The 22,320-nt window shown below is 41.4% G+C and overlaps 3 protein-coding genes across 6 annotated transcripts in view; 1 reads left to right on the forward strand and 2 right to left on the reverse strand.

The window, feature by feature from the left end:
- SLC6A20 (solute carrier family 6 member 20) overlaps window positions 1–2,625 on the forward strand; it is a 52,836-nt gene extending 50,211 nt beyond the window's left edge. For both annotated transcript variants that reach the window (XM_039525177.1, XM_039525176.1), the window contains exon 11: window positions 1,516–2,625. In XM_039525177.1, the coding sequence (XP_039381111.1) occupies window positions 1,516–1,665 (150 nt within the window). In that variant the 3' untranslated portion in view covers window positions 1,666–2,625. The remainder of the gene's footprint in view (window positions 1–1,515) is intronic.
- Window positions 2,626–2,950: 325 nt separating this feature from the next.
- LOC120398123 (small nuclear ribonucleoprotein Sm D1) lies at window positions 2,951–13,353 on the reverse strand. 3 transcript variants are annotated; one of them, XM_039525178.1, is made up of 4 exons: window positions 13,146–13,353; window positions 11,337–11,413; window positions 6,307–6,498; window positions 2,951–3,149 (listed from the first exon to the last, which is right to left on the reverse strand). In XM_039525178.1, exons 1-4 carry the CDS (start codon window positions 13,157–13,159, stop codon window positions 3,073–3,075), a joined length of 360 nt encoding a protein of 119 aa, XP_039381112.1. In that variant the 5' UTR covers window positions 13,160–13,353; the 3' UTR covers window positions 2,951–3,072. The 3 variants fall into 3 exon arrangements, with proteins under 3 accessions (XP_039381112.1, XP_039381113.1, XP_039381114.1); XM_039525179.1 differs by lacking the exon at window positions 13,146–13,353 and adding an exon at window positions 12,898–12,951; XM_039525180.1 differs by lacking the exon at window positions 13,146–13,353 and adding an exon at window positions 12,101–12,119.
- A 3,888-nt stretch (window positions 13,354–17,241) lies between these two features.
- SACM1L (SAC1 like phosphatidylinositide phosphatase) overlaps window positions 17,242–22,320 on the reverse strand; it is a 55,504-nt gene continuing 50,425 nt past the window's right edge. Inside the window, exons 17-20 of the mRNA XM_039525095.1 lie at window positions 21,854–21,947; window positions 21,683–21,775; window positions 20,730–20,787; window positions 17,242–19,328 (exon numbers count right to left, since the gene is read on the reverse strand). Of these exons, the coding sequence (XP_039381029.1) occupies window positions 19,192–19,328; window positions 20,730–20,787; window positions 21,683–21,775; window positions 21,854–21,947 (382 nt within the window). The 3' untranslated portion in view covers window positions 17,242–19,191. The remainder of the gene's footprint in view (window positions 19,329–20,729; window positions 20,788–21,682; window positions 21,776–21,853; window positions 21,948–22,320) is intronic.

Raw genomic sequence — 22,320 nt, forward strand, 5'->3', positions numbered from 1 at the left:
TGCAGGCCTCCATTCAGTTTCTCCGTTTAAGCACTAATTACATTGTGGGAAAATAGTGGACATATAGTAAAGTTCTAAATAGCTATACAGCAGTTTTGGATTGTATTACATAATTTAGCTGGATTCCCAGACCACCAAAATTGAGAGCAGTCAGCTATAGTATGTCCAACACTAAAGGCAGATACAGCACTCCTGAACAGCCTCCTTATTGATTAGTTCATGGAGTGTTAGTCACAGCTCTGATCACTCACCACAAGAATGAGAAGACTATCCATGACTATAAAGCCTCATACAGTGTAATGAGGGGGCAGAGGGTAAAGGACCACATTTAAAAGAGGGAGAATTAGCAGGATACAGTTGGAATTCAGATAATCCCATTGAGCATGGGAGAAAGAGTAGCTTACATCCCATAAGACACAGTGATGCTGTAGGAACAGAACTGCAGCCATGTAGTTTAGATTTTAAAAAAAATTGCTTTAGCTCCTCGATGCCACTAAACCTTGAATTCCACACATTTAGTCTTTTTAAAGTGGCACTAACAGGAAAAGTGACACCTTGTACCTTTACTTTCTGATTGCTTGAGAACGGAGTGCTTTAGAGATGTGCATACATAATCTGGGAAGGACTTATTCTGAACTCATGATTAAGACAGCATCTTTTTCCCCCTTAAAGAGACAGGAAGTGAAGTGAGCCATACTAATATTGTATTTAGAATAGGCATACTTTACAATTTAAAAAAAAACTTTCAATGAACTTAGTGTACTTAAAAGGTGCTGATGGGAGTAATAATCACAGCAAGTACAGACAGATAAGCACAGGCAGCAACGCTAGTTACCCCATCTACTAGGATGTAGTCTAGGGATAAGGGTAATTGTTTCCATGACTGTTCAGGATGTGGCCTCTGTTCAGATTACTGAGGCAATGGCCTATCCTGGGAAGTACGAGAACTGACATGAAACCATTCACTTATTTTGTGTAGCACACTCCACTAGTACCTTGCCTCAAGGTTGGCAGTTCAAATCCAGCCTAGGTCAGTAGCGACTAAAGCTCTATAGTCCATCTCTCTCCACCTGCCACAGCCCACATATAGGACAAAATTAATCATGCAAGAAATACAAAATGCTGTGAGATTCAACCCATTAGTGTAAATAACTTTCTATAACTGTCTTCATGATTCTTTATTTCTACTGTTATTTTTTGGTAAGAACAAGAAGAAAAATATGTATTGTGCACATCAAACTCAAGAACTAAAATGAGTGATGTCTCTTGAAGTGACAGTCCATACCAATCCTTGATATTTACATCAAGGTATACTGACCATCTCTACACACCAACATCTGCTTTACAACTTAACTTTGTTCTCTAGCAAAACTGTGCATAAATTTAAGATCACTGCTAGACATCAAAAATTAAAGATCCAACACTTTTGGGGTAGTAAAGGATCTCATTTCTTATAGTAAGTTACAAAGAGGAGAGGGCTATAATTACTTGATGCTAATATTCTCTTATTTGCAGGGTCAACTGGTTACAAAAGATTATCCAAGTTATGCTTTGGCAGTTATTGGACTACTTGTGGCTGCATCCACAATGTGTATACCAATAGGTGCATTAATAATTTTTATAATGAAGAGACTGAAGAAGAGAAGTGTATCAACTCTTGAATGAACATTCATAACTGGACTCATGAAAACTATCACCAGTTGCAATAACTGTGTGGATCTTGGAAACCACAGTAATCATTACTTGTAGCAACTATTCATAGATATACAGAACCTTGGGTGATGTATTTACCATGAAGTGCTCTTGGCAGCTCCCACAGTGGTTCAAAAAGCTCTTCTGTGGCAGAGGAAGTCTTAAGAGGGTCTCTGATATACAAAGAACAGCAGCTCACAAAAAGCCACCTAGCACAAGATACCAAGTATTACTGGCTAATGACAACTGATGTTAGGCTATTATCTTTCACTGTGCAGTACTGCCTACTTAAAACAATGAGCATCAATTATATGAAAGCAAATTCTTTTGTAACTGAAGTATGGAAATTATTCTTCAAAATAACATGCATGTACATGAGTGGTTTTCTTGAAGTTTTATATATATAGTTTGACTTCTCAAATTTTGTAATCTGAATGTGCCAGTCTTTTCTACTTGAGAGAAAAAATTACTAGGAAGTATCTATATGTTGAGGTAAAGGAGGTCAATATTTCTTAAGAGCTGACGTAAAAGCAAAACAGCTTAAGCTTATGCATAAGCTGTATCAATTCTGATGTTTCCAGTAGAAGTAAATATCAGGTTCCACTATGCAACTGTGTACAGTACCTGTTTTCTAGGGAGTTACTAGTAGATGCACAGCTTTACGCAGTAAAATGTATCTGTGACAGTTTCACAAACCACGCAACACAAAAGCCTCACACCATACAACTAACTTCAACAAAGTTCACACCCATGGATATGTATTTTGATTTTAATCTTATGATGCCACATTCCAATATTTGATAGACCTGAACCATTTTTCCCTGTGAGAAAGTTTTTCTATAACAGAAATGAACTCAAGATGTGTTACATTTTAAGTTTCAATTAGATAGTAGAATTGTACTTTTTTTTTTTTTTGTTAAGTACAACAGAAGAGGTCACCCTGAAATGCAATGTTAAACAAAACATAACATTTAAAAAAGTATAAATTCTCTAAATATACATTTTGGTTATGTGACCTTAATGGAACACGGTATGTGTCTTGCAAAGGAAGAAGCAACGTTCATTCTGATTGAACAGTATTACAACATAACAAGTAGCTTACCTGGTCAGAGAAGAGCAAGATGTGATATTACAGTATGTACTAGGAAAAGAAATTCTCTTGGCTGAACTGCATGAACAAAGGTAACATGGCATGCTTAGGCCACAGTAATGCTCTACGGCTCCATACAATGAATACAAACCCCATTCAGGGCTTAACTGACAAGAGAGACAACTTTTCCACATTTGTGTTTATTAAAAATCGACATTGTAAACAAAACCTGTACAAAAAATATCAGACTGCTTAGAATTTTGTAACATGTATCTGTGGCGTGAGAGAAGTTATCGCCTAGGTCCCCCTCTTCCTCTGCCACGGCCACGGCCTCTGCCCCGACCTCTGCCACGGCCTCTTCCTGCAACTGAGCAACAAACAAAACAAAGAACAAGTTAACTTTTACACCTGAATAGAGTTTATTTGAAATAAAGTGTATGCATCAAGTGTAAAAGATGTATTTTATCATATAGGACTTGTAATTAGATACCAGATGGTGCTAATGCTATCAAATTTCAGATACACTGAAGTTTTTGGTTTTTATTTTTCTACTTCAATTCCCTTGCACTTGATTTTTTCATTTTTTAAACAAAAACAACTCTTGTACAATTTACACTTCTCTATCTACTCCACTTTCATTTCTGAAAACAAAGGCATATACTAGCTTTCTGAATAATATGAAAGCTTGACACAAGTCATTCTCTCTCTCAATAAAGCCTAACGATTCAGGAATTGGGATTTAAATACACAAGATGCTACAGCACTGTGGGCTTCACACCCTATTCATATAACTTATCTATGGCAAAATGTATTATCAAAGGAACAGGCAAAGGTAGGTGTTAAATGTGTAAGTATAGGGCCAGATTTTCCAAACTGTTCAACTTCCTTTTAGGCAACTAAAAAGTGGCCACATTTTCTCAAGAACTGATCATTCAACAGCTCCCACTGTTTTCAATAAGAAATGTTGGGTGCTGAGCATTTTTCAATTTTTCGCCATCTCTTGACTTCAACAGTTTAGTTCAAGAAAAGTGGAAATCATCCAATTGATTTACAATATCGAATAGGAAAGATCATGCTAAGTGAGATCCTATTCACACATTCATAACAAATTTACCTACTATGTTGGCATGTCTTTTTTCCTAATACATGTCTGACAGAACAACTGACCAACCTGCTACAGATTTTATATATCCCATTAGGCAGGGACATTTAGAGGTGTGTTCTAATCATGATGCTTTGCGTGTTTAACTATGGTTTGAGATGATGGAGAGTATTGTGAAGATCTGAAAAAAATAGGTGTCTTCATAAAACATCAGTAAGGTGCATTATTATGGAGGATTGGCAAATTGAGATAAATAGCTCTAATTACATATTAAGGTCATACATGTTGGGGTTTCTGATCAACTGAGCTGGTTAATGAACAAGAAATTTTATGGAACTCATCTGTGTAATATTAAACCTGTTCACACTGTAGAGTAAAATATTTTGAAATATATAACAGTGCACTTCTCTTCCTCCCCTCAATGTTTGTCAAAGTAAGGGGGGGAAGCTGAGGGATGAAGGATTTCACAGTTGGCAGCAGAACCTGGCACAAACATGCAGCATGTGTCCCTCAAAAGAACCTTAACTACTTCTTGGAAGATTAATTCAGTGTTCATTTACCAATAAATGAAATTAATAAGTGAAAAATGTGAATAGTTAAGCTGCACATAGATATTAACTGAAAACACCTGAATGCTTAGTTGCACAAGTAGTGAGGAATTCTGTAGGCAAGTTCCACAAACAACCTGAAATGGATATCACCCGCTTAAAAAAGAAAAAGAGCTTTATTGAAATTTCTTTACCTATTTTTCTAAGGTAATTAACGGAAAGATTCTAGACAAAACCATTAAGATCGCAACAAAGAAAAACATGTAAAAAAATAAGAACAAACAGTAGAAACAAAACTTAACAGAGGTACTGAGGAACAAGTGTATTAACCTGAAACTATGTTTACTCAATTTCCAAAAATGATTGAGATTTCCAATAACTTGAACTCTACTCACCATGTCACAGTCTCAATTTATTAAATCAGAAACAAACTAACATCTAGCTACCTCATTTGTTTCCAGTACATGCCACAAGCCACCATCCAATATATAGGACCCAAAGATCATTCTCTAGTTCACCTTCCCATATGGTACAATGTAACTAACAGCATGTCTCTTATCCTTCATGTACTGACCCAGAAAAGTAACCCACTCCTATTTCAATTTCCCACATAGTTAATAGATTATTCATAGTGGGTGGGAGAGTCACACAATGTTGTGGAGACCCTATCAATGTGCCTACACAGACAAGTGCTAAACGGTCCAGACTCTGCCATTACCGTATTTATATAAATTACAGACCCCCATACTCCATTACAGCTCACTTATCCTCTTTATACAATCCACATAATGTGTATAGGCCAGAGACCTCAGTATTACGGTCACCAAATCAGGCTAGGATGTTATTTATTGAAGAGGAAAGAAGGGGCCAACATTTCTGAAAAACATACCATGGTTCCATTCACCGAGTTTATTGTCTCCAACTGCAGTCAATGATTTTAAAGCTTCAGGTGAAGTTATCTTAAGCATATCCTTATTAGGTGGGAGAAGACATGGCACACAGGTAAAAGTTGTTTATGAACCCCCTAACTACAACTTTTCTCTTTCTGGTTTTTCTTGTTACAAAGTTTTAATAGTGTGGCTTTAAATTAATAGTCCCCTATTTACAACTTTAATGCTATCTTAAAGATTTTTGTTTAGGAATTGTTTGTCTGAGGAAAAAAAATTAGAACACTGTTGTGTGAAAATATGATGTAGATGGGAGCTGGAGCCAGAACCCTGCCTATCTGAAAACATCCCAGGTTTATCATGAAAGTTAAGATCTCCAGAGACCATACAGAATCCAAAGGTTCATTTCCTCCCCCCCCCCCCCCCCCCCCCCGATGAGTGGATAACTGAGCACATGACTCAGTTATCCACTCATCATAGTAAGGGAGGCCCCTCTGTACTAGCTCTCAGAGGTCAAGAAACAAAACCTGAAATTAATAGTGCAAACAGATGTGGTGCACACACACTAGTGAACTCAAAAGCAAAATAAAAGTCATTTTGAAATCATCTCAGAATTCACTGACTTAATTTTTTCTCAAACTTCAAAAAATTTCTTCTCTGGGAGGACACCATATACACAATTTCAGAATTATGTAGAATTTAAGAAGGGTGTCCAGGTTAACCTTACACATTGAGTTTCATTATCAGGACATCAAATCATCTACAAATTGCCAGTGCCTTCCAGCTACAGGACAAGAAGCCTCAAAACTTTGCTTTTTATAGAATACTGCAAAAAAAATAAAATAAAAGCAAGTTATCACAGAAACTAAAATGTTCTAACCAGACATTTAAGATTACTGCAGATTCAACAAAAGTACTCATTTATGGAGGAAACAAACCACCCCTTTAATAATCTGGAATAAAACAAAGGTGAAATCACAAACCAACCTGCTTCCCTTTTCTTGGATTTGACTTTTGGTTCAACATCCACTAGCAAGGTATCCAGAGGCAAACTGTCTGGCAGAATGAAGTATCGAATATTATTTCCCCGAATACTCAATGTCTCCAACTGTACAGGCTCTCTGTTCTTCAGTGTCATTTTCACAGCTTTAAGATGCGTATTCATACTGACATCCACTCCTGAAATACAGACAGATGACAAATTTTAGAGAAGAGAGACTAAATGCATCAAAAAATTGGTTACTTTTAGCATGGTAGGTAATGCCAGTTTAGAAAGGACATTTCTACACGTATCTGTGAAAAATTTTATTTAAATGACTTGTCCACCAAACGGTAAGTCTGGTAGAACCAGAACCAGAATCCAATTCACCTAGATAGCATTCAACTGACTTAATCACAAGACCATTTTTTCTCTTCCTGTAGTCCCTATCTTGTTCTCTAAATACCTTCCCTCCCCTACAGCTAACGAGGCAACGGTCAAACAGACTCATTGACTGCACAACCCTGGTTTATTCATGGAGCATTGCTCATCCTGGCACTCAAGTTAGACAGTGGTCCTGCAGGAAAAAAAGAAGTGTATGATCACTTAATTAAAGACTGTATCGTTAAGGCTGTGAGTCTGCCATGGAGGTCACGGATTCTGTGACAGTCCGTGACCTCCATGACTTCTGCAGTGGCTGGAGCTGGCTCAGGCAGCCCCTGGGCCAGCAGTAGTTTGGGTATGTAGGAAGGGGCTCAGGGCTAGAGGGTGTGGGGAGGTGCTTACCTCAGGGTGAGGGGCTCCCCGGGTCACACTGGCATGGCCACCCTGCAGCTCGTAGGAAGCGGCAGAGTCTCCGCACCACGCGCTGCCCATGCCCGCAGGCCCTGCTCCAGCAGCTCCCATTGGCTGCGGTTCCCAGCCAATGGGAACTGCGGCAGCTGGCATTTGTGGTGGGAGCAGCAGAGCCTTTGCTCTGGCCCCTGCCTCTGCCAAGGAGTTGCAGGGACACGGAGCCAGGTAGAAAGCCCCTGCCAGCCTCGCCAATACCCGCTCCCTCCAGAACCAGCAGGGGTCCCATGCCACCCCCCTAGACCGTCCCCCCAGACCCAACCCAAGTTTTACTAAAAAACACCTGCCCTGACTAAAAGTCAGACTGGTCGCAGGCCCATGAATTTCTGTTTACGGCCTGTGATCTGTCCATGACTTTTACTAAAACTACCCATGACTAAAACATAGCCTTATGTATCATGATACATACAAGGAGACAGAATTAATGGACAAACTTAATTCTGGCATTTCCTAACTTATAAGTACCTGACTTTATAACCTTAACATTATTTTAACAAGCTTTCTTTGTATTTAATTTCCTAGATTTTATTAAAAAGAAATAAAATAATTATGTGCATTTGTAACAACCACCGTCCTCGCCTATCATGTGTCATCAGTAGGGCCCTACCAAATTCATCGTCATGAAAAACACATCACGGACCATGAAATCTGGTCTCCCCCTGTGAAATCTGATCTTGTGTGCACTTTTACCATATACTATGCATATTTCATGGGGGAGACCAGTGTTTCTCAAACTGGGGGTCCTGACCCAAAAGGGAGTTGGTCCGGGAGTAGGAAGGGTGTCACAAGGTTATTTTAGGGGGGGTTGCAGTATTGCCACCCTTACTTCTGCACTGCCTTCAGAGCTGGACGGCCAGAGAGTGGCAGCTGTTGGCTGGGTGCCCAGGTCTGAAGGCAACACCCCGCCAGCAGCAGGGCAGAAGTAAAGATGTCAATACCATACCATGCCACCCTTGCTTCTGCGCTGCTGCCTTCAGAACTGGGCAGCTGGAGAGTGGTGGCTGCTGAGGGCCCAGCTGGACAGCAGCTGCCTCTCTCCAGATGCCCAGGTCTGAAGGCAGCACCGCCACCAGCAACAGTGCAGAAGTTATGGCAACAGTACCGCAACCCCCTTTACAATAACCTTGTGACACCCCACAACTCCTTTCTGGGTCAGGACCCTTACAATTACAACACAGTGAAATCTGAGTTTTAAATAGCAGAAATCATGGAAGTTATGATTTTTAAAACCCTATAACCATTAAATTGACCAAACGGAACGTGAATTTGGTAGGGCCCTAGTCATCAGCGATATATGAACCCTGGACCCTGAGCACAGCTCTCTAGCACTTGAGTTACTGGACTAACTACATGGGCTGGCAGCAGTAGAAGGCTGTTATCTTCTGCAAACCAGTTACCAGAGGACAAATATCAGACTGAAACAGTAGGTCACATATCCAGGAGTCACATTTCACAGACAACACAGTCAAACACAGAAAGGTCAGCAGTGTGGCCACAGTGTTGGGTCTAGAGTTAGATGACAAACTTTTCCAGCTCTGTGAAAATCTTTGGGGGATTTTTTTGAAATCTCATTTTGCACTGGGACAAAACCAAGGCCTTTCCAAAGAGTTTTGCCTAAAAACTCATATGTCCCTGCAAAAAAAGTTTTTATTTCAACAAACTGGAATTTTCCAGTGAAACTGTTTTTCATCAGAAAATTCCCAACCAGCTCTACTTGGGTCTGCCATTTTAGCAGTCTGGATTACTTTCCCAGTTTGACACCTCTCAATGACATGCAAGACCTTACTCAACAACAAATGTTGTGATGGGCATAGACTTAAGCTCTATAGAAATAGCAAGTCAAGCATTCACAGTCTTCTGGTTCCCAGGCTTATGCATCTCCTAGACAATTGGAATTTTAATAGGGGGAGAGAAGAGGCAGGAAAGCAGAGAAGTGGAAAAGAATCCAGTCTGCATGTATGCAATCTGGTTGTGTTATATACAGCATACTTCAGCAAGATGCCAGGGCAGTGTACACACTCAAGTAATAAACACTAATGAATTTGACAGCAGAAAAGATATTCAAGGATTTATAACTATGAAAAATCATCATGGATTTTCATGGGCCAGCAAAAGGCACCTTGCAGATCCCAGGAACATGCCTCTGCCAAACTTCAATGTGTTGCTGCAATGAAGGGCAATGTTAGTGCTCATCAAAAAGTCAGAAAAAATTAAAATAATGTTAGGCAATAAATTTAAGGGCTGCTGCTTCGTGAAGACTACATGGCATGCCACAGCTAATCATTTCTAATGCCATTCCAGCGTGAAGTCTTAGTCTAATGTAGACCCATTAATTTTCAGGGTTAAATTTTGCAATATTCTACACGTTTTCAAAATGCATGTTACGAACTAGGATTAATTTTCTATTTCCGATGATCATGCCAATTAAAATTAGTTGTATTCTTTACCTGTAATTTAAGGCTACAAATTATGTTACTTCATTAATAAAATCACAAAAAACCCTCATTCTTTTGGGCCTTCTGGCCCATAAGGGCACTTCTGACCACATAAATAGGTCAGTGCCCCCAAGGAATAACTTTTAAAAAGTATGCTGCATTTAATATATTTTCAGAATATTGTATAATAATTAATCCTCTCAAAACTGTGCGGTAGATAAGCATCTCCATTTTACACATAATGAAACAGGTTAAGCCCTTGTCTACACAAATTAGCACCAGTGTACAAGATGTGTTTTAAAACCACTGTACTGAAACAGGCGCAAGTTTGTGTAAAGAACAGATATTTATTTTGATTTAAGAGTGGCATATTTTAACACCAGATTAAGCTAAATAGAAATAAACTTCCCCACAAACAAACATGCACTGGTTTAACTAAGGCCTTGTCTACATTTTAACCACTTTGATGATGCTGGCATAGTTAAAGCAAGAGCCCTACTGTAGATGAAGTTATACCTTTATAAACATCCTGACACCGGAATAGCTTACTGTGGTTCAACAAAACAAAAATAAGCTATACAGGTATACCTGTCTACACTAGAGTTTTTACTGCAAGTTAAAAAAAAATATATATATATATATATATATACACACACACACACACACACACACACACACACACATCACATCCCTTACTGATAGCTGTACACAAACATCCACAGTAAAACTTGAGGGTAGACCAGACACACCTTTAGTTAAACCAGTGCAACTCTGTGTATAGACAAGGCCTAAAAGATTCCCCAAAGCCACCTGGTGTGCCAATTATTACAATTCAGGAGTACCTGGCTCTCTGTATTATAATCTAACAGCCCAGAATCTCAACACAGAATACTAAACAATATTATAAAATTTGACCTTTTGCCCCCGGTCTATTATTGTGACTAATTATGACCTACGAGTCTTCAAAGCACTTCCCGGTGGTCTATGAAGAGCTGGCAGGTCAGAGTGATGGCCATGCTTCCAGTTGCTTCTACATGCACCTGGGCTCTTGAAAAGAGCTCAGCTGCCTGTAAATACAGACAACTGGCATCTAATTTTTACCTGCCTTTAGTAGGGGATACCTCTATATAAAGGAGAAGAAACAGGAGCCACCACCTGAGTCTGGAGATGCTAGTTACTAGATGAAGAAGAATGTCTATGGAAACATAGAAGAAGGGAAAAATGCAGTTGAGCAGCAAATTCAAGGCAGAAGGAACTAAGGGATCGAGAAGCACATGCAGGAGCAGAAGGCAGCAAAGAAACCTGCATGGGAAGGTCATAGAGAACAACAGAACAGAAAGGTGGGGGGAAAAAAACAAACACAACAACACAGTAAACCCCAGTGTGAGACAGGTGGTAGTCCTCAACACAGTATTTATTCAGATGTGGTCCATATTATTAAAATTCTGAGACCATCTCATACATTAGATTAGTTGCCTGTTGCTGGTCTTTAATTTAAAGATACATGTACAGTCTGAACATTCACCACATATATCTGAGTAAGGAAGAACCCTGAACTGATGTTCCTAATGCTACTGCTTGTGGAGTGATTTTAAACTTTTTGTCACCAAGTATTTCACAAAATGCATCTCTTAAGGAGACTCATTTAGCTATCACAGTGGAGTCTCTTTGGAAGAGAACAGATTTTCCTTTCACTGTCTATCAATTCCTTAATTATTTTGGTTTAGTGTCCAACATCTTGAATATCATACCAGTGATTGTTCCATGCACCTGTGTTCCATTCTTCAGTTCAATGGTCACAGTCTCATGACTCAATTTCATTAGAAACCTGCAAAATAAAAATGTAGTTGAAAAACAGAACTTCTATTCCAATATCACAATACATGAATAATCTTCAGAAAGTACCCAGGCCCTGCCATACATACTGCACAAAGTGTGAAGCGATCTCAAACCTCATACTATTCCAAAAAGGTAATTCTGTATGGACTGTGAGGCTTTGTAACAAACAACAACAAAACAAAGAAAACCAAAGAAGAGAGCACCCTTGCTAAGCAACCTGATTGGACACTGCTACAAAGAATCCCCAAACATACCAAGTACGATTCTGCTACACCTTTATTTGGAAGCCAAGCATTATAAAGCATTCATTAAGCAGCTGTTTTTTGCTGGTTACCTGTCACTTAAGACAAGCTTTGCTTTTTAACAAAATAAATTTACCAGCTACAGTCACTGCTATGGTGCAAATAGCCAAGTATGTTACTTGCCTCATAGGGCTAGAAGGCACTGCAAGGGTCATCTAGTCTAACCCCTTGCCAAAATGCAACAGTACCCAAACAGAAACAGGCTAGTTTACCCCAGAATTTGTTTAGTTAGAAATGGTTTTTCAAAGTAGTCAATGGTAAAGGTATTTGTTAAATAATTCATTGGCATTAAACAGTCATTGTAGCCCAAACACCATTGCATTGTGCTAACATTTCTGAACCTTAAAGTGAAAGTGACAATACAACAAACTAACCTATTTTCATTTGTACAAGCTGAATGAAGTGTAAGAGATGTTAAACTAAATTATTTTTCACTTTTGTTCAATTGTTTGAATGATTGTTTAACAGGGATAATTAGTGTTTTAAACATTGCTTTAAAGGGAGGCTGTTGGGATTTTTACAAATCCCGCCATACTTTTTTTTTTTTTTTTAGTTAAATATGACAGACGGGGAATGCCCTGACATACAAGCACTGCACGAGCGCTCTTTTTATGTGGATACGTTGGGGACAGGGAGTCCCTCTCTTGCTGAGTTTAGCAGCTCTGTCTGAGACAGGAGCCAAACTTTTCCTTATTCAGCCCAATCTCACAATGACCAGAGAATACGTCTTCTGGCTAGTGAACCACCGTATAACTTGCTGAGGGCGGCTTTGAAACACGCGGGAAACGAGGACACCACAGCGGGTGACGGCACTTGATTTTCTCAATAGCCGGGTTCAGGTTTGCTTGTCGGCCAGGGAAGAAAGCGGAAGCAGCGACGGAGTCGCGACCAGCGAGAACTATCCCGCTAAACGTCTAAGCCAGCGGCTCGCAACCCGAGGGCCGCAAGCCAGCCGCCACCGCGGGGCGGGGAAAGCCGCGTGCGTGACGTTAAACGCCAGTTTCCTTAGGGGGGTGCTCGGGACAGGAGCAGCCGGGAAGGGGGGGGGGGACTTGGGGGCCGCCCGGCGCTGTGGGGGTGGGGCAGGATCGAGGCGGGAACGGCCACCCCCGAGTCTCCGACTCAGGGCCGCGCTGTATGGAGCGGGGAGGGGGGGGTCCCTGGCACGTACCCGCCTGGCAGCGCCTCGCGCCGGCTCGGGGAGAGCGGAGCCGATACCGGGCGGGGGGAGGGGCCCTGCTCGCACCCGCCGTGGAACGGGGAGCCCGAGACGACAGCGGCGCGAGACGAACCGGGGTGGGGAGGGGCGGGGCGCGAGCAGCCGGAGCGGCACGAGACGGGGCAAGGCCCCTGCTCCGACCCAGCGCGCGCCTTTCCCGCCGCTGCCCCCCAATCCGCCTCCATCCGGGCCCATCTCACCTCACGAGCTTCATGGCGGCGGAGCGGGGGCGTCAGGCCGGCCGGCCGGGACCACAGAGCGGAACCCCGGCAACGGGGAGAGGAAAAAAATTGAGCTCGGTGCGGAGGCCTCAGACCAGGCCGCTCCGGCGCTCGGTGAAACAAACGGCGCTGCTGAGCGACTCGATGGCCGGAAGTGACTCTCCTCGCGCCCGGATATGAGTGACAGAGGCGCCATTTGAACGCCCCCTGCCGAGCCGGGGGACGCAGCGCAGCGGCGAAGGGGGCGGGTTGGCGCCGCTTCCGGGCTGTGCTCGGAGCCGCGCCCGCGCGGTGGTGCCGGCCCCCCCCCGTCTCCACGGCGCATGCGTCACCCCCTCCTCCCCCCCCCCCGCGTAGCGCTGTGGTGGCGGTAGCAGTTAGCGCCACGGAACGGAGTGTGCGACCCTGCTACCGCCTGCTGGACCGGGTCCTGCGTGAGGCACGCCCCGCCCACCCCTCCCGGGCCCTCTGGACCTTTTCATTGGGCCCCTGCCCCGTAGCCCCAACCGGCCCCCGCCCCTTCTCCGCAAGCCGGCTGCACGAGCTGCAGCCGGTCCGTTTTCAAACGGCGCCAAGGAAACAACTCTACGCGCTCGTGCTCCATGCCGTTCACTTCCTCACCCTCGTGTCCCACCCCGACACCAAGTGGCGGGACCTCTTGCCACCTGTGGCGGGTGAGGAGCCCCGGTGGGCCAGGCTGTATTCCACCCTCGTCCCGAGGGGCGCCGGGGATATCAGCTGGCGGCTCCTTTCACGGGGCCGTGAGCGCGGGCGTGTACTTAGCGCGGTTCACCCGTCCCGGACACCTGCCCCTTCTGCGGCGTGAGAGAGACCCTGGCGCATGTTTACCTAGAGTGCGCCAGGTTGCAGCCCCTCTACTGGCTCCTCACCAACATTCTGTTACGTTTCTGGCTGCACTTTTCCCCTCACCTCCTTATCCATGCACTCCCTATCCGTGGCCCCACAAAGTCGCAGGACCTCCTGGTCAACCGCCTCCTCGCCCTGGCTAAAAAGGCCATCCACGCGACCAGGGAGAGGAGGTTGGCCGACGGAGACTCCTGCGACTGTGGGGCTTGTTTCCGGTCCCTCGTCCGCTCACATCTCCAGGCGGAATTCCTCTGGGCGGCGTCCGCTGGCTCCCTTGACGCCTTCGAGGAGCAGTGGGTGCTGTCCGGGGTTCTCTGCTTGGTGTCCCCGTCAGGATCCCTTCTTATGACCCTTTGACCACACTCCTGTCCCTGTTCTTTTATTAGTTGTCCCCCGCAATTAGTGGGTTTCTGAGGCCCTGTGGTACCTCCCCTTAGGCTGGGGGGGGGGGGGGGTTCCGTTAGCATGGGGCGGGCTTCGCCTGCCCCGTTTCCCGGAAACCCAATAGATAGCGCCTGCTGGAGCAAAGGCCACCAGGGAGCCGCTTGCACTGTCATGTCTGTGAAACTGCTACGTGCAGCAATGTGGCCCCGGCAGCCGTTATTTCTAGCTAGAGCTGGGAAGAAACAGCCTTTGGAGAAAGATGCTGCTTCCCTCCTCGGTCATGTTTTCTAGACCTTAATTTTTTTTCCCTCTTCTCTAGACTTTCTCCACCTTTTACTCCAGTTGAGACCTAATCAGCACAGAGTAGAGTGGCTGCCCCAGACATGTTCTGATTTTTTGCAAGGTCCCTTTCTACACTACTCATCTTCAGCTTGTGTCCACTAGGAGCCTCAGATCCCTTTCTACAGTACTCCTTTGTAGGAAGTCATTTCCCATTTTGTATGCGTGCAGCTTATCATCATACACAAACTTTATAATTATACCTTCAATGCCATTATCGATGTGCCCCCTTTGGCACTTTTTAACCCCTGTCAAAAGCAGTCAACACACCTAATAAGGGCACGGTAAAGGGCAGTGGCTTCAGCAAATGAACTGAGCATGCTCAGTACACGAGTAAGTAGCACATTACTACAGAGAGCACTTTAACACACTCCCCCCTGGCTACCTTGCCCCTGCATTGGTTAGTGGAGAATTGCAGAAGGGCCCAGCCCATCCCAAGAATCAGCAGTGCTCTTAAGACTATTTACCATTTTAGCCCAGGTGCTAGCCCCTAGGCATGCTGTAGCACCCCCCCTTTAGATCTGCCTTAGCCTCCAGGCACAGCAGGTACAGTCAGACTTCAAATGGCCCAACTCTGCCCAGGTAAGAGCAGCAACTATGGTACAGCCCCAAACAGCTTAGAGTTTTGGAAAGTAAGTCTTAGGCACAGGGTAATTGGTCCTAGGCACTGGTTAGAACACTGATTCTGAATGCCATGTACTTTCCAAGGAAGGTATAAAGGACAGATCAAAAACTTATCTGACCACTACAGCTGTACTGCAGCAAGACCTATCTATAGTGTACCTAGTGACATAGTTCTGGTCCAAATATATGCAATTTAACGTAATTATTTGCATGAACAAAACTCTATACACTTTTGTACAAGTGAACCCCATTCACCTACAGGTTTATTTATAGCACTGTGATAAATAAATAGTAATATGGTGCCCCTGTTGCTGTAGACCATTATTTACCAACATGAAAATAGGACACCTCTCTTCTGTGGGGCTGTCAGCCCAAGCCCTGCCACTTGTGGGGTTATGAGCCTGAGGCACTTGGGGTTACGCTTGCGTGAGACAACATTCTGACTTTTTTGCCAAAACTGGGCATTTGTCCCATGTGCAAAAGCAAACAGACCAAATGCCCAGTTTTGCCAAAAAAATATAGTCAGGATATCCAGGACTGGGCTCAAAAAAAGACTGTCCCAGCCAAAACAGTATGTGTGGTCACCCTATACTTCACTCAATACCAATTGAAAGAAAATATGTAATTGTTTCCATAATGGTAAAGATGAGTATTCTACAATCAGCATTTAACAAATAAAAGGGACTTTGAATAAAATATTGACATATTTCCACTTTAGCTCTGTGCCTTTAGTTAAACATGATACTTCTAACAAACAAAAAAACAAGATCTTAGCTACTTTGTATTGGCAGTAGAGACTCTGGCATTTTTAAGGAAAGACTTGTTAACCAAAATTCCCTTTTCCCCCCATTTTTTAAATGATGTGTGATTAAGCTGCTACTCTACAGTGGAGAGTTGGATGCATTTCAGTACCCCCATTTAAATTTGCTACATAGTAGTAGCTAAAGAGTGTGGTGTTTTTAAGGTGCATTTGTACCATCAAGCTGGAAACAAATAAAAGGCTTCTACACATTCAGGTGTGCCTGTTTTCAATGAATTACAGACAGACATTCTTTTGATGTACAGCTCACATATACTATCTTCACCTTGACACACTTTCTGTTCCTCCTTTGGCATTTTTGAAAAGGGTGGTTGAGATAGTTCTATTATCTATAGTAACTGCTAGTTCAGTATCATCTTGATACGAATGTACACTTGGTCTCATGTAAATTTAAGGGCTAGAGTCCTAAGTCTGCCAAAAGTTGAGATTCAGAGTTCCGAAATATCCTTTTCTGAATATTTGGAGTATATACGTAGGAGTGCACCTCTCTCTTCAGGAATCTGTTTCTAGCAGGTTTCTGATAGAGATGATTCCTTGGCAGTCTACCATTCCTCTAATTTTGAGGATACAAAAAGGTAATTAAAGCAAATATAGAAGGAGCTGATTGTAATACCACTACTGTAGCAGTTTATCTGAAGAATAAGATGTGCAGTCTTCACCTCATATGTCTAACACTCTGTGAGTCAATCAAGAACAGTGGTCTAAGCTGGCCTTGTAAAGGGAGGGACAAAGAATAGACTCAAGTAGGGAGTTTAACTTCAGGTCTTATTTCTAAACTTCTCCTTTGTCTCCCAAACACTTCTTTTTTCAAAAAGGTAAAACCCATACTTGGCAGAGGGAAATGGAACATATTATGCTAATTAAAATCTTAGTTTTAAACTAAACTTTTAGTGGATTAAGTATAAAAATAGAAGGTCTTTAATTTTGTATTTACAGATTAACAACTCAGAATGTACCTTTCTGATGATCAGCAGTTTTCCAAAACAACATTTTTAAAGTTTGAATTTTTTTAACCCTTCAACTAAAATACAGAAACAGAACTGTCAGGATCTAGAAAAGAAAGATTAAAGTTTTATTGTCATTTATGAGTACACCATATGTGAACTTAGAAATACAATCTCCTTGCAAAGCATTGGAATACAGATGCCCTTCCAAGTCTCAAAATCTACATTACTCTAGTTCTTGCAATGTGGTTATAGTAGCAGTCCAGGTTTGGTCTTTGTTGCAACAAACTCTTAATGGGAGATGCACAGAAAGATTTAGATACACACTGTAAGACAGTTGAGCTAAGTTTCAAATCACCTGCCAATGAGGCATACAAACCATTATTTAAGTATTTAACTATAGAGTTCTTATACTTTCTTTCCCATTATGGAGTTGATGTTGATGAGATTAAGTTACAGAGAATTTCTCAGTAAAATTGTCAACTGGTATTTCCATTGTAGCATCTAAAAGCAAACAGGTACTCTGCATTTTTATTACTAGTGCTTATGAACAAGTAATGTTTAACAAAACCCAAAGAGGCCTTCAGAAACATTCAAGGTTAAAATGAACAGTTATTGCAAAAAACTGTACATATTTTCAATCATAGCACAATGAAAACACTGATGATGCAGTGTTTTGTGTTCTAGGGCATTAATGACAACCGTGCTAACCCTAGTATTCTACATTTTTCCTAATATTTAATCTTGATAATCGCAATCTGGATATACAACTGTACTTACAGGAAATATTAAACAATGCACAGTGCTGTAAGCAAATTTCATGTCTGGTTTTGAACATAAATCATAAAACAAGTGACAAAATTGTTTAAAATTGGTCCTTGATTCAGATTAGCTATTTTATGTAGATTGGAAGCACTAAATTTAAAGACATATTTACTGATAATCAGAACAAATTCTTTTCATAGCTTAATTTTTAGAGTTTTATCATGCATGAAAAGCAAGCTGCTGCTACTTCCCCCAAGTGCAAACATGGAATTTAGCATAAGACTGTCACCTCAAAGATTTGTATTCTTTCTTCCACAGGTTATCCCTACATAATCAAAAGGTACAGAAGCAGGTGACTGGCAAATCAATGAGGTGTACCTTCTACATTGTGACTGTTCTTTAACTATGGAATAGTTTGGACCTTTAGCATGAGGGTCAATAAACACAGTAAAGAAGTTTTACATTCTTTGATTTCATTTAAATCTTAAAAAAAAGAGAACTTAATTTGAACTTCTGCACCACACTTAAATTGCTGTCTAGCTGTAATAAAAAGTCATCTGAAGACTGCAGTAGTTAGGTAGTGCAAGACATTCGCAACTTCAGAAATGTCCACCAATAACTCATCCTCCCAATGATTTAATAGAATATTGCATCAGTCCCAGATGAGGCAGAACAGAAGACTTGCATTTCGATAGAAACAATAAAGGTATGATTCTCTACCCTAATGAAAATATGCAAAGGACTCGTGCTAACAGTGACTGCTTTTATGATGACAAATGAAACCCAGATGAAAGTCTAGAACAAAAAAAAACTTATTAGTAAGATGCTATATTAGCTCAAAGAACATGATGTGACTCTATATTACTAATACTGCCACAGCTGGATATGGTGACACGTGAACAGAACCAGAGATCTGTGTTAAGATTATGAGATCATGTTTGAATGAAACTGCCCTGCTGGGCTGTCAGCATAGTAGGCCAGTTCAAATCCTATAATACTCCACAGACAACATGGATATTTTGGCTTTCACCTGTAAGTTATCTTGTTATGAGTGCAACCTCCTCAATTAATGCAATATTCCAAAGATCATTGTGACTAAGACTGTAAAACCAGATCTCAACTGTAAAATTCCCACCACCAAGTGAAGGACACGGTTTACTTTTTCTCTCCGTAAAGATGAAAGCTAGAATGACCACTAGTTGGTGTGGAAAGCAGGTCAGTAGAGACTCCAAGTATGGCTTGAGGAGTCCTCCATGCTAAGCCGCTTTCCACACACACAAATTCAGTCCATCTTCTCTTTTTGGACCAGTTTTGGTGCATCTACAAAATCCTTGCCATTGTAAAAGATGATAGCTAAAGTTCCAAAGCTTGCAGTTCCCCAGAAGAGCACGTAAGCCAGTGTCTCAGTCCATGTATCACCTGTAATCAGATAAACATTATAGTAAGTCATTTTCAATAAATAGTGGAGAGAGCATTTTTAGTGCAACAATAAAATAGTTATCAAAGTGCTCATAAGGAAGCTTTTATCAAGAACTGAAATTTCAGATCAGCTTCTCATATACTACAGCCTGTTATTTTGTACTGTATATTTCCTTCTGAGAGTTTCCTAGCTTGGAAACTAATGTTCTGCTGTTAAGCAAAGGCTAATTTACATTGGCTAAACATTGACACAGACCTTAATTCAGAGAGATTCCAAAGCAAAATTTCATAACAAAAACTGATTTACAACCTATATAGCAAACACCTGACCTGCCACTGAAATGCTATCAGCCTCTAAGCAAAAGGGGTAGGATTGGTAACCACTTAAGTTTTCTCAAACTTTTGTACTGGTGACCCCTTTTACACAGCAAGCCTCTGAGTGTGATCCCTCATAAATTTAAAAAAAAACACCACCACATTTTTTATATTTAACATTATTACAAATGCTGGAGGCCAAGCAGGGTTTTGGGGTGGAGGCAGACAGCCCATGAGCCCCATGTAATCTCACAACCCCCTGAGGGGTCATGACCCCCCCGTCTGAGAACCCCGGATTTAACAGCACATACCAACACAGGTAATTTAGGTCATTAAGGGTATGTCTACACTGCAAAAAAAAAAAAAGCAGCCACGTGGCAATAAGTTTCAGAGCCCAGGTCAACAGACTCAGGTTCACGGGATTCCCAGTATGGTGCTAAAAACAGTAATGTAAATGTTCCTGCTTGGGTACTGAAACCCAGCAAGGGAGGTGAGCCTCAGAGACCAAACTCCAGCCCAAGCAGGAACATCAACATTGCTATTTTTAGTGCCATAGCATGAGTCAAAGTCTGCAGACCCAGGCTCTGAGATTTGCTGCTGCTGGTCTCTCCAGACCCCTCAAAATGTAGAGATACTCCAAGTGAATACCTTATTCAACTAAAATAGAGGAGGAGAGTTTCAAGGAAGCAGAACAACCTAAATAGGGGGTTGGTGTGGTTGTCGGCATGATCAATTCTACTCCTTTAAGAAGTGCCATAGGATTATTAACTAACAATTTTATACCTGATTCAACCATCATGTTAAGGAGAAGCGATTACTCATAATATCCCACTAACATTGATTCAACAGAGGGAAGAGTGCCATCTGCTGAATGTCCAGCACTACTTTCTGTAGCATCTGAGCTTTCCCCTCCAAGTACTGACTTGACCAGGCCTGACCCAGAAAAGCATAGCTCCAGGTTGTATGGTTAGAGGTATGACTTGAGTATCTCATAACTCATAAGCACATTCCCAGTGAATAGCTTCCAACATCTGAAGTGTATACCTGCAAGTGAATTTTGCAAATGTAGGCCAAATAGTGACTTACCAGCCATAAGCAAACAGATAATGCACATTGAGAAAGCAACGACCATAATAATAGGCAACTGAGGAAGAAGAAAAACAGAATTAAAAAAGGAAATATATGACTGTATTGATTATTTCCTTCAATAAATTATATTTATAATTCAAAGTTGTAGCAGGTAAAGTTTCATCATTTCTTTGATGTCCTGATTTGGTAAAACAGTCTCCTTCTGAGTTTTAGAGCTAATCTAAACAATGCTTTAACTGTATATTTACGATTAAAGGATAATATGCTTGGTTTCTGCCTGTTTAGGCTCACTGAAAGATCAAGTTCATTAGTTCTGGTTGGGTATTTGAACAACCTCTATAAGTCTCCAGTGTTAACCTATCCCACTTGTGTAGTCAGTGTATAGAACAGAAGGGGTCAGCGTAGGTATTCTCCATACTACTTTCTGCATGTGTTCTACGGTGACCATTTTAGTCATAACTGCAGTTTTGAAATTCAATTACTGGTTAGCCTCCCCTTCCTGACTTTCTTGGCACTGACATCGAAGAGAACAGAAGATTTGCCTGCATACAGCATTCGATGTTGTGAGATGACATCTTTATGATTATTTTTAGATCAATGATGGCTCTTATTACGTTAAAAATGGTTATCCCTTTCCACTTTTCTTTCTTAATGAACAGATAAAGCAAGAGATCCAAGAAGAATCCCAATCTTTCTAGTAGGGACACAATTGGCCAAAGAGACCCTTTCCTTCCAACTCCATGTCTGAGGGATGCTCCCTTTGTGTCATGGCTCATGTTCTGGATTCAGTCCTCCCGTAAATGGCTACCACAAAAAACAGAACCAAAAGACACAAATGGCCCTACATAAACAAACAGTCAATAACTACTTAGGTTTACTGAAGAAAATAAAAGAAAAAGCATTTAGTTTCCAAAAGTATGAATCAAAGCTTATTAAAAAAAAATCCTTACAGCCAAGAACTTCCAGTCCTTCTGTATATGTAGAGGGCTGACAGACTCTACTTCATCCACTGAATAATTTCCAAGAAACAGATCGATAGCATCCTGTAACAAACATACAGAGTTAAAATGCATAGCAATTATGACTAAGTACCTATCTGCAAAAGAAAAAACCCAACTTACTTGTCTAAACCCATCAGAAAAGTTGTTCTTATAGTAACGTATTAATGAGTTCCATCCATCCATTATTAGGCCCCACTGAGTTCTCTTCCCAGTTCTGTTAAAAAAAACAAAACAAAAAAAAGTGGTTTTATGAGCATATTAGAATTAATTTGTTTGCAAATTGAAAGTAGAAAGTTATACTAAGTGATGTTCAGTTTTATGATCCTTTCAGGTTTGTATTAACTATCATATCAAGTTCCTTTTATACTTAAGGACAAAGATGCAACTGTCTAGTGCTGCCTCTGCAATGTCTAACTCCTATAGGCAATAGATTTTTATGAAAAAAAATGTTTTAAGAAAAGGTGGAAAGATCTGACAGTAAAGTCAGGAAAATGGTTCATCAGAGACTCAGTTTTCCATCATGCAATAAAACAAGATGGAATATTTTATTATAAACCCATACTGATTTTATTTCCTGATTTTTAATT

Source organism: Mauremys reevesii, linkage group 2 (assembly GCF_016161935.1).
Source record: "Mauremys reevesii isolate NIE-2019 linkage group 2, ASM1616193v1, whole genome shotgun sequence".
Lineage (NCBI taxonomy): Eukaryota > Metazoa > Chordata > Testudines > Geoemydidae > Mauremys > Mauremys reevesii.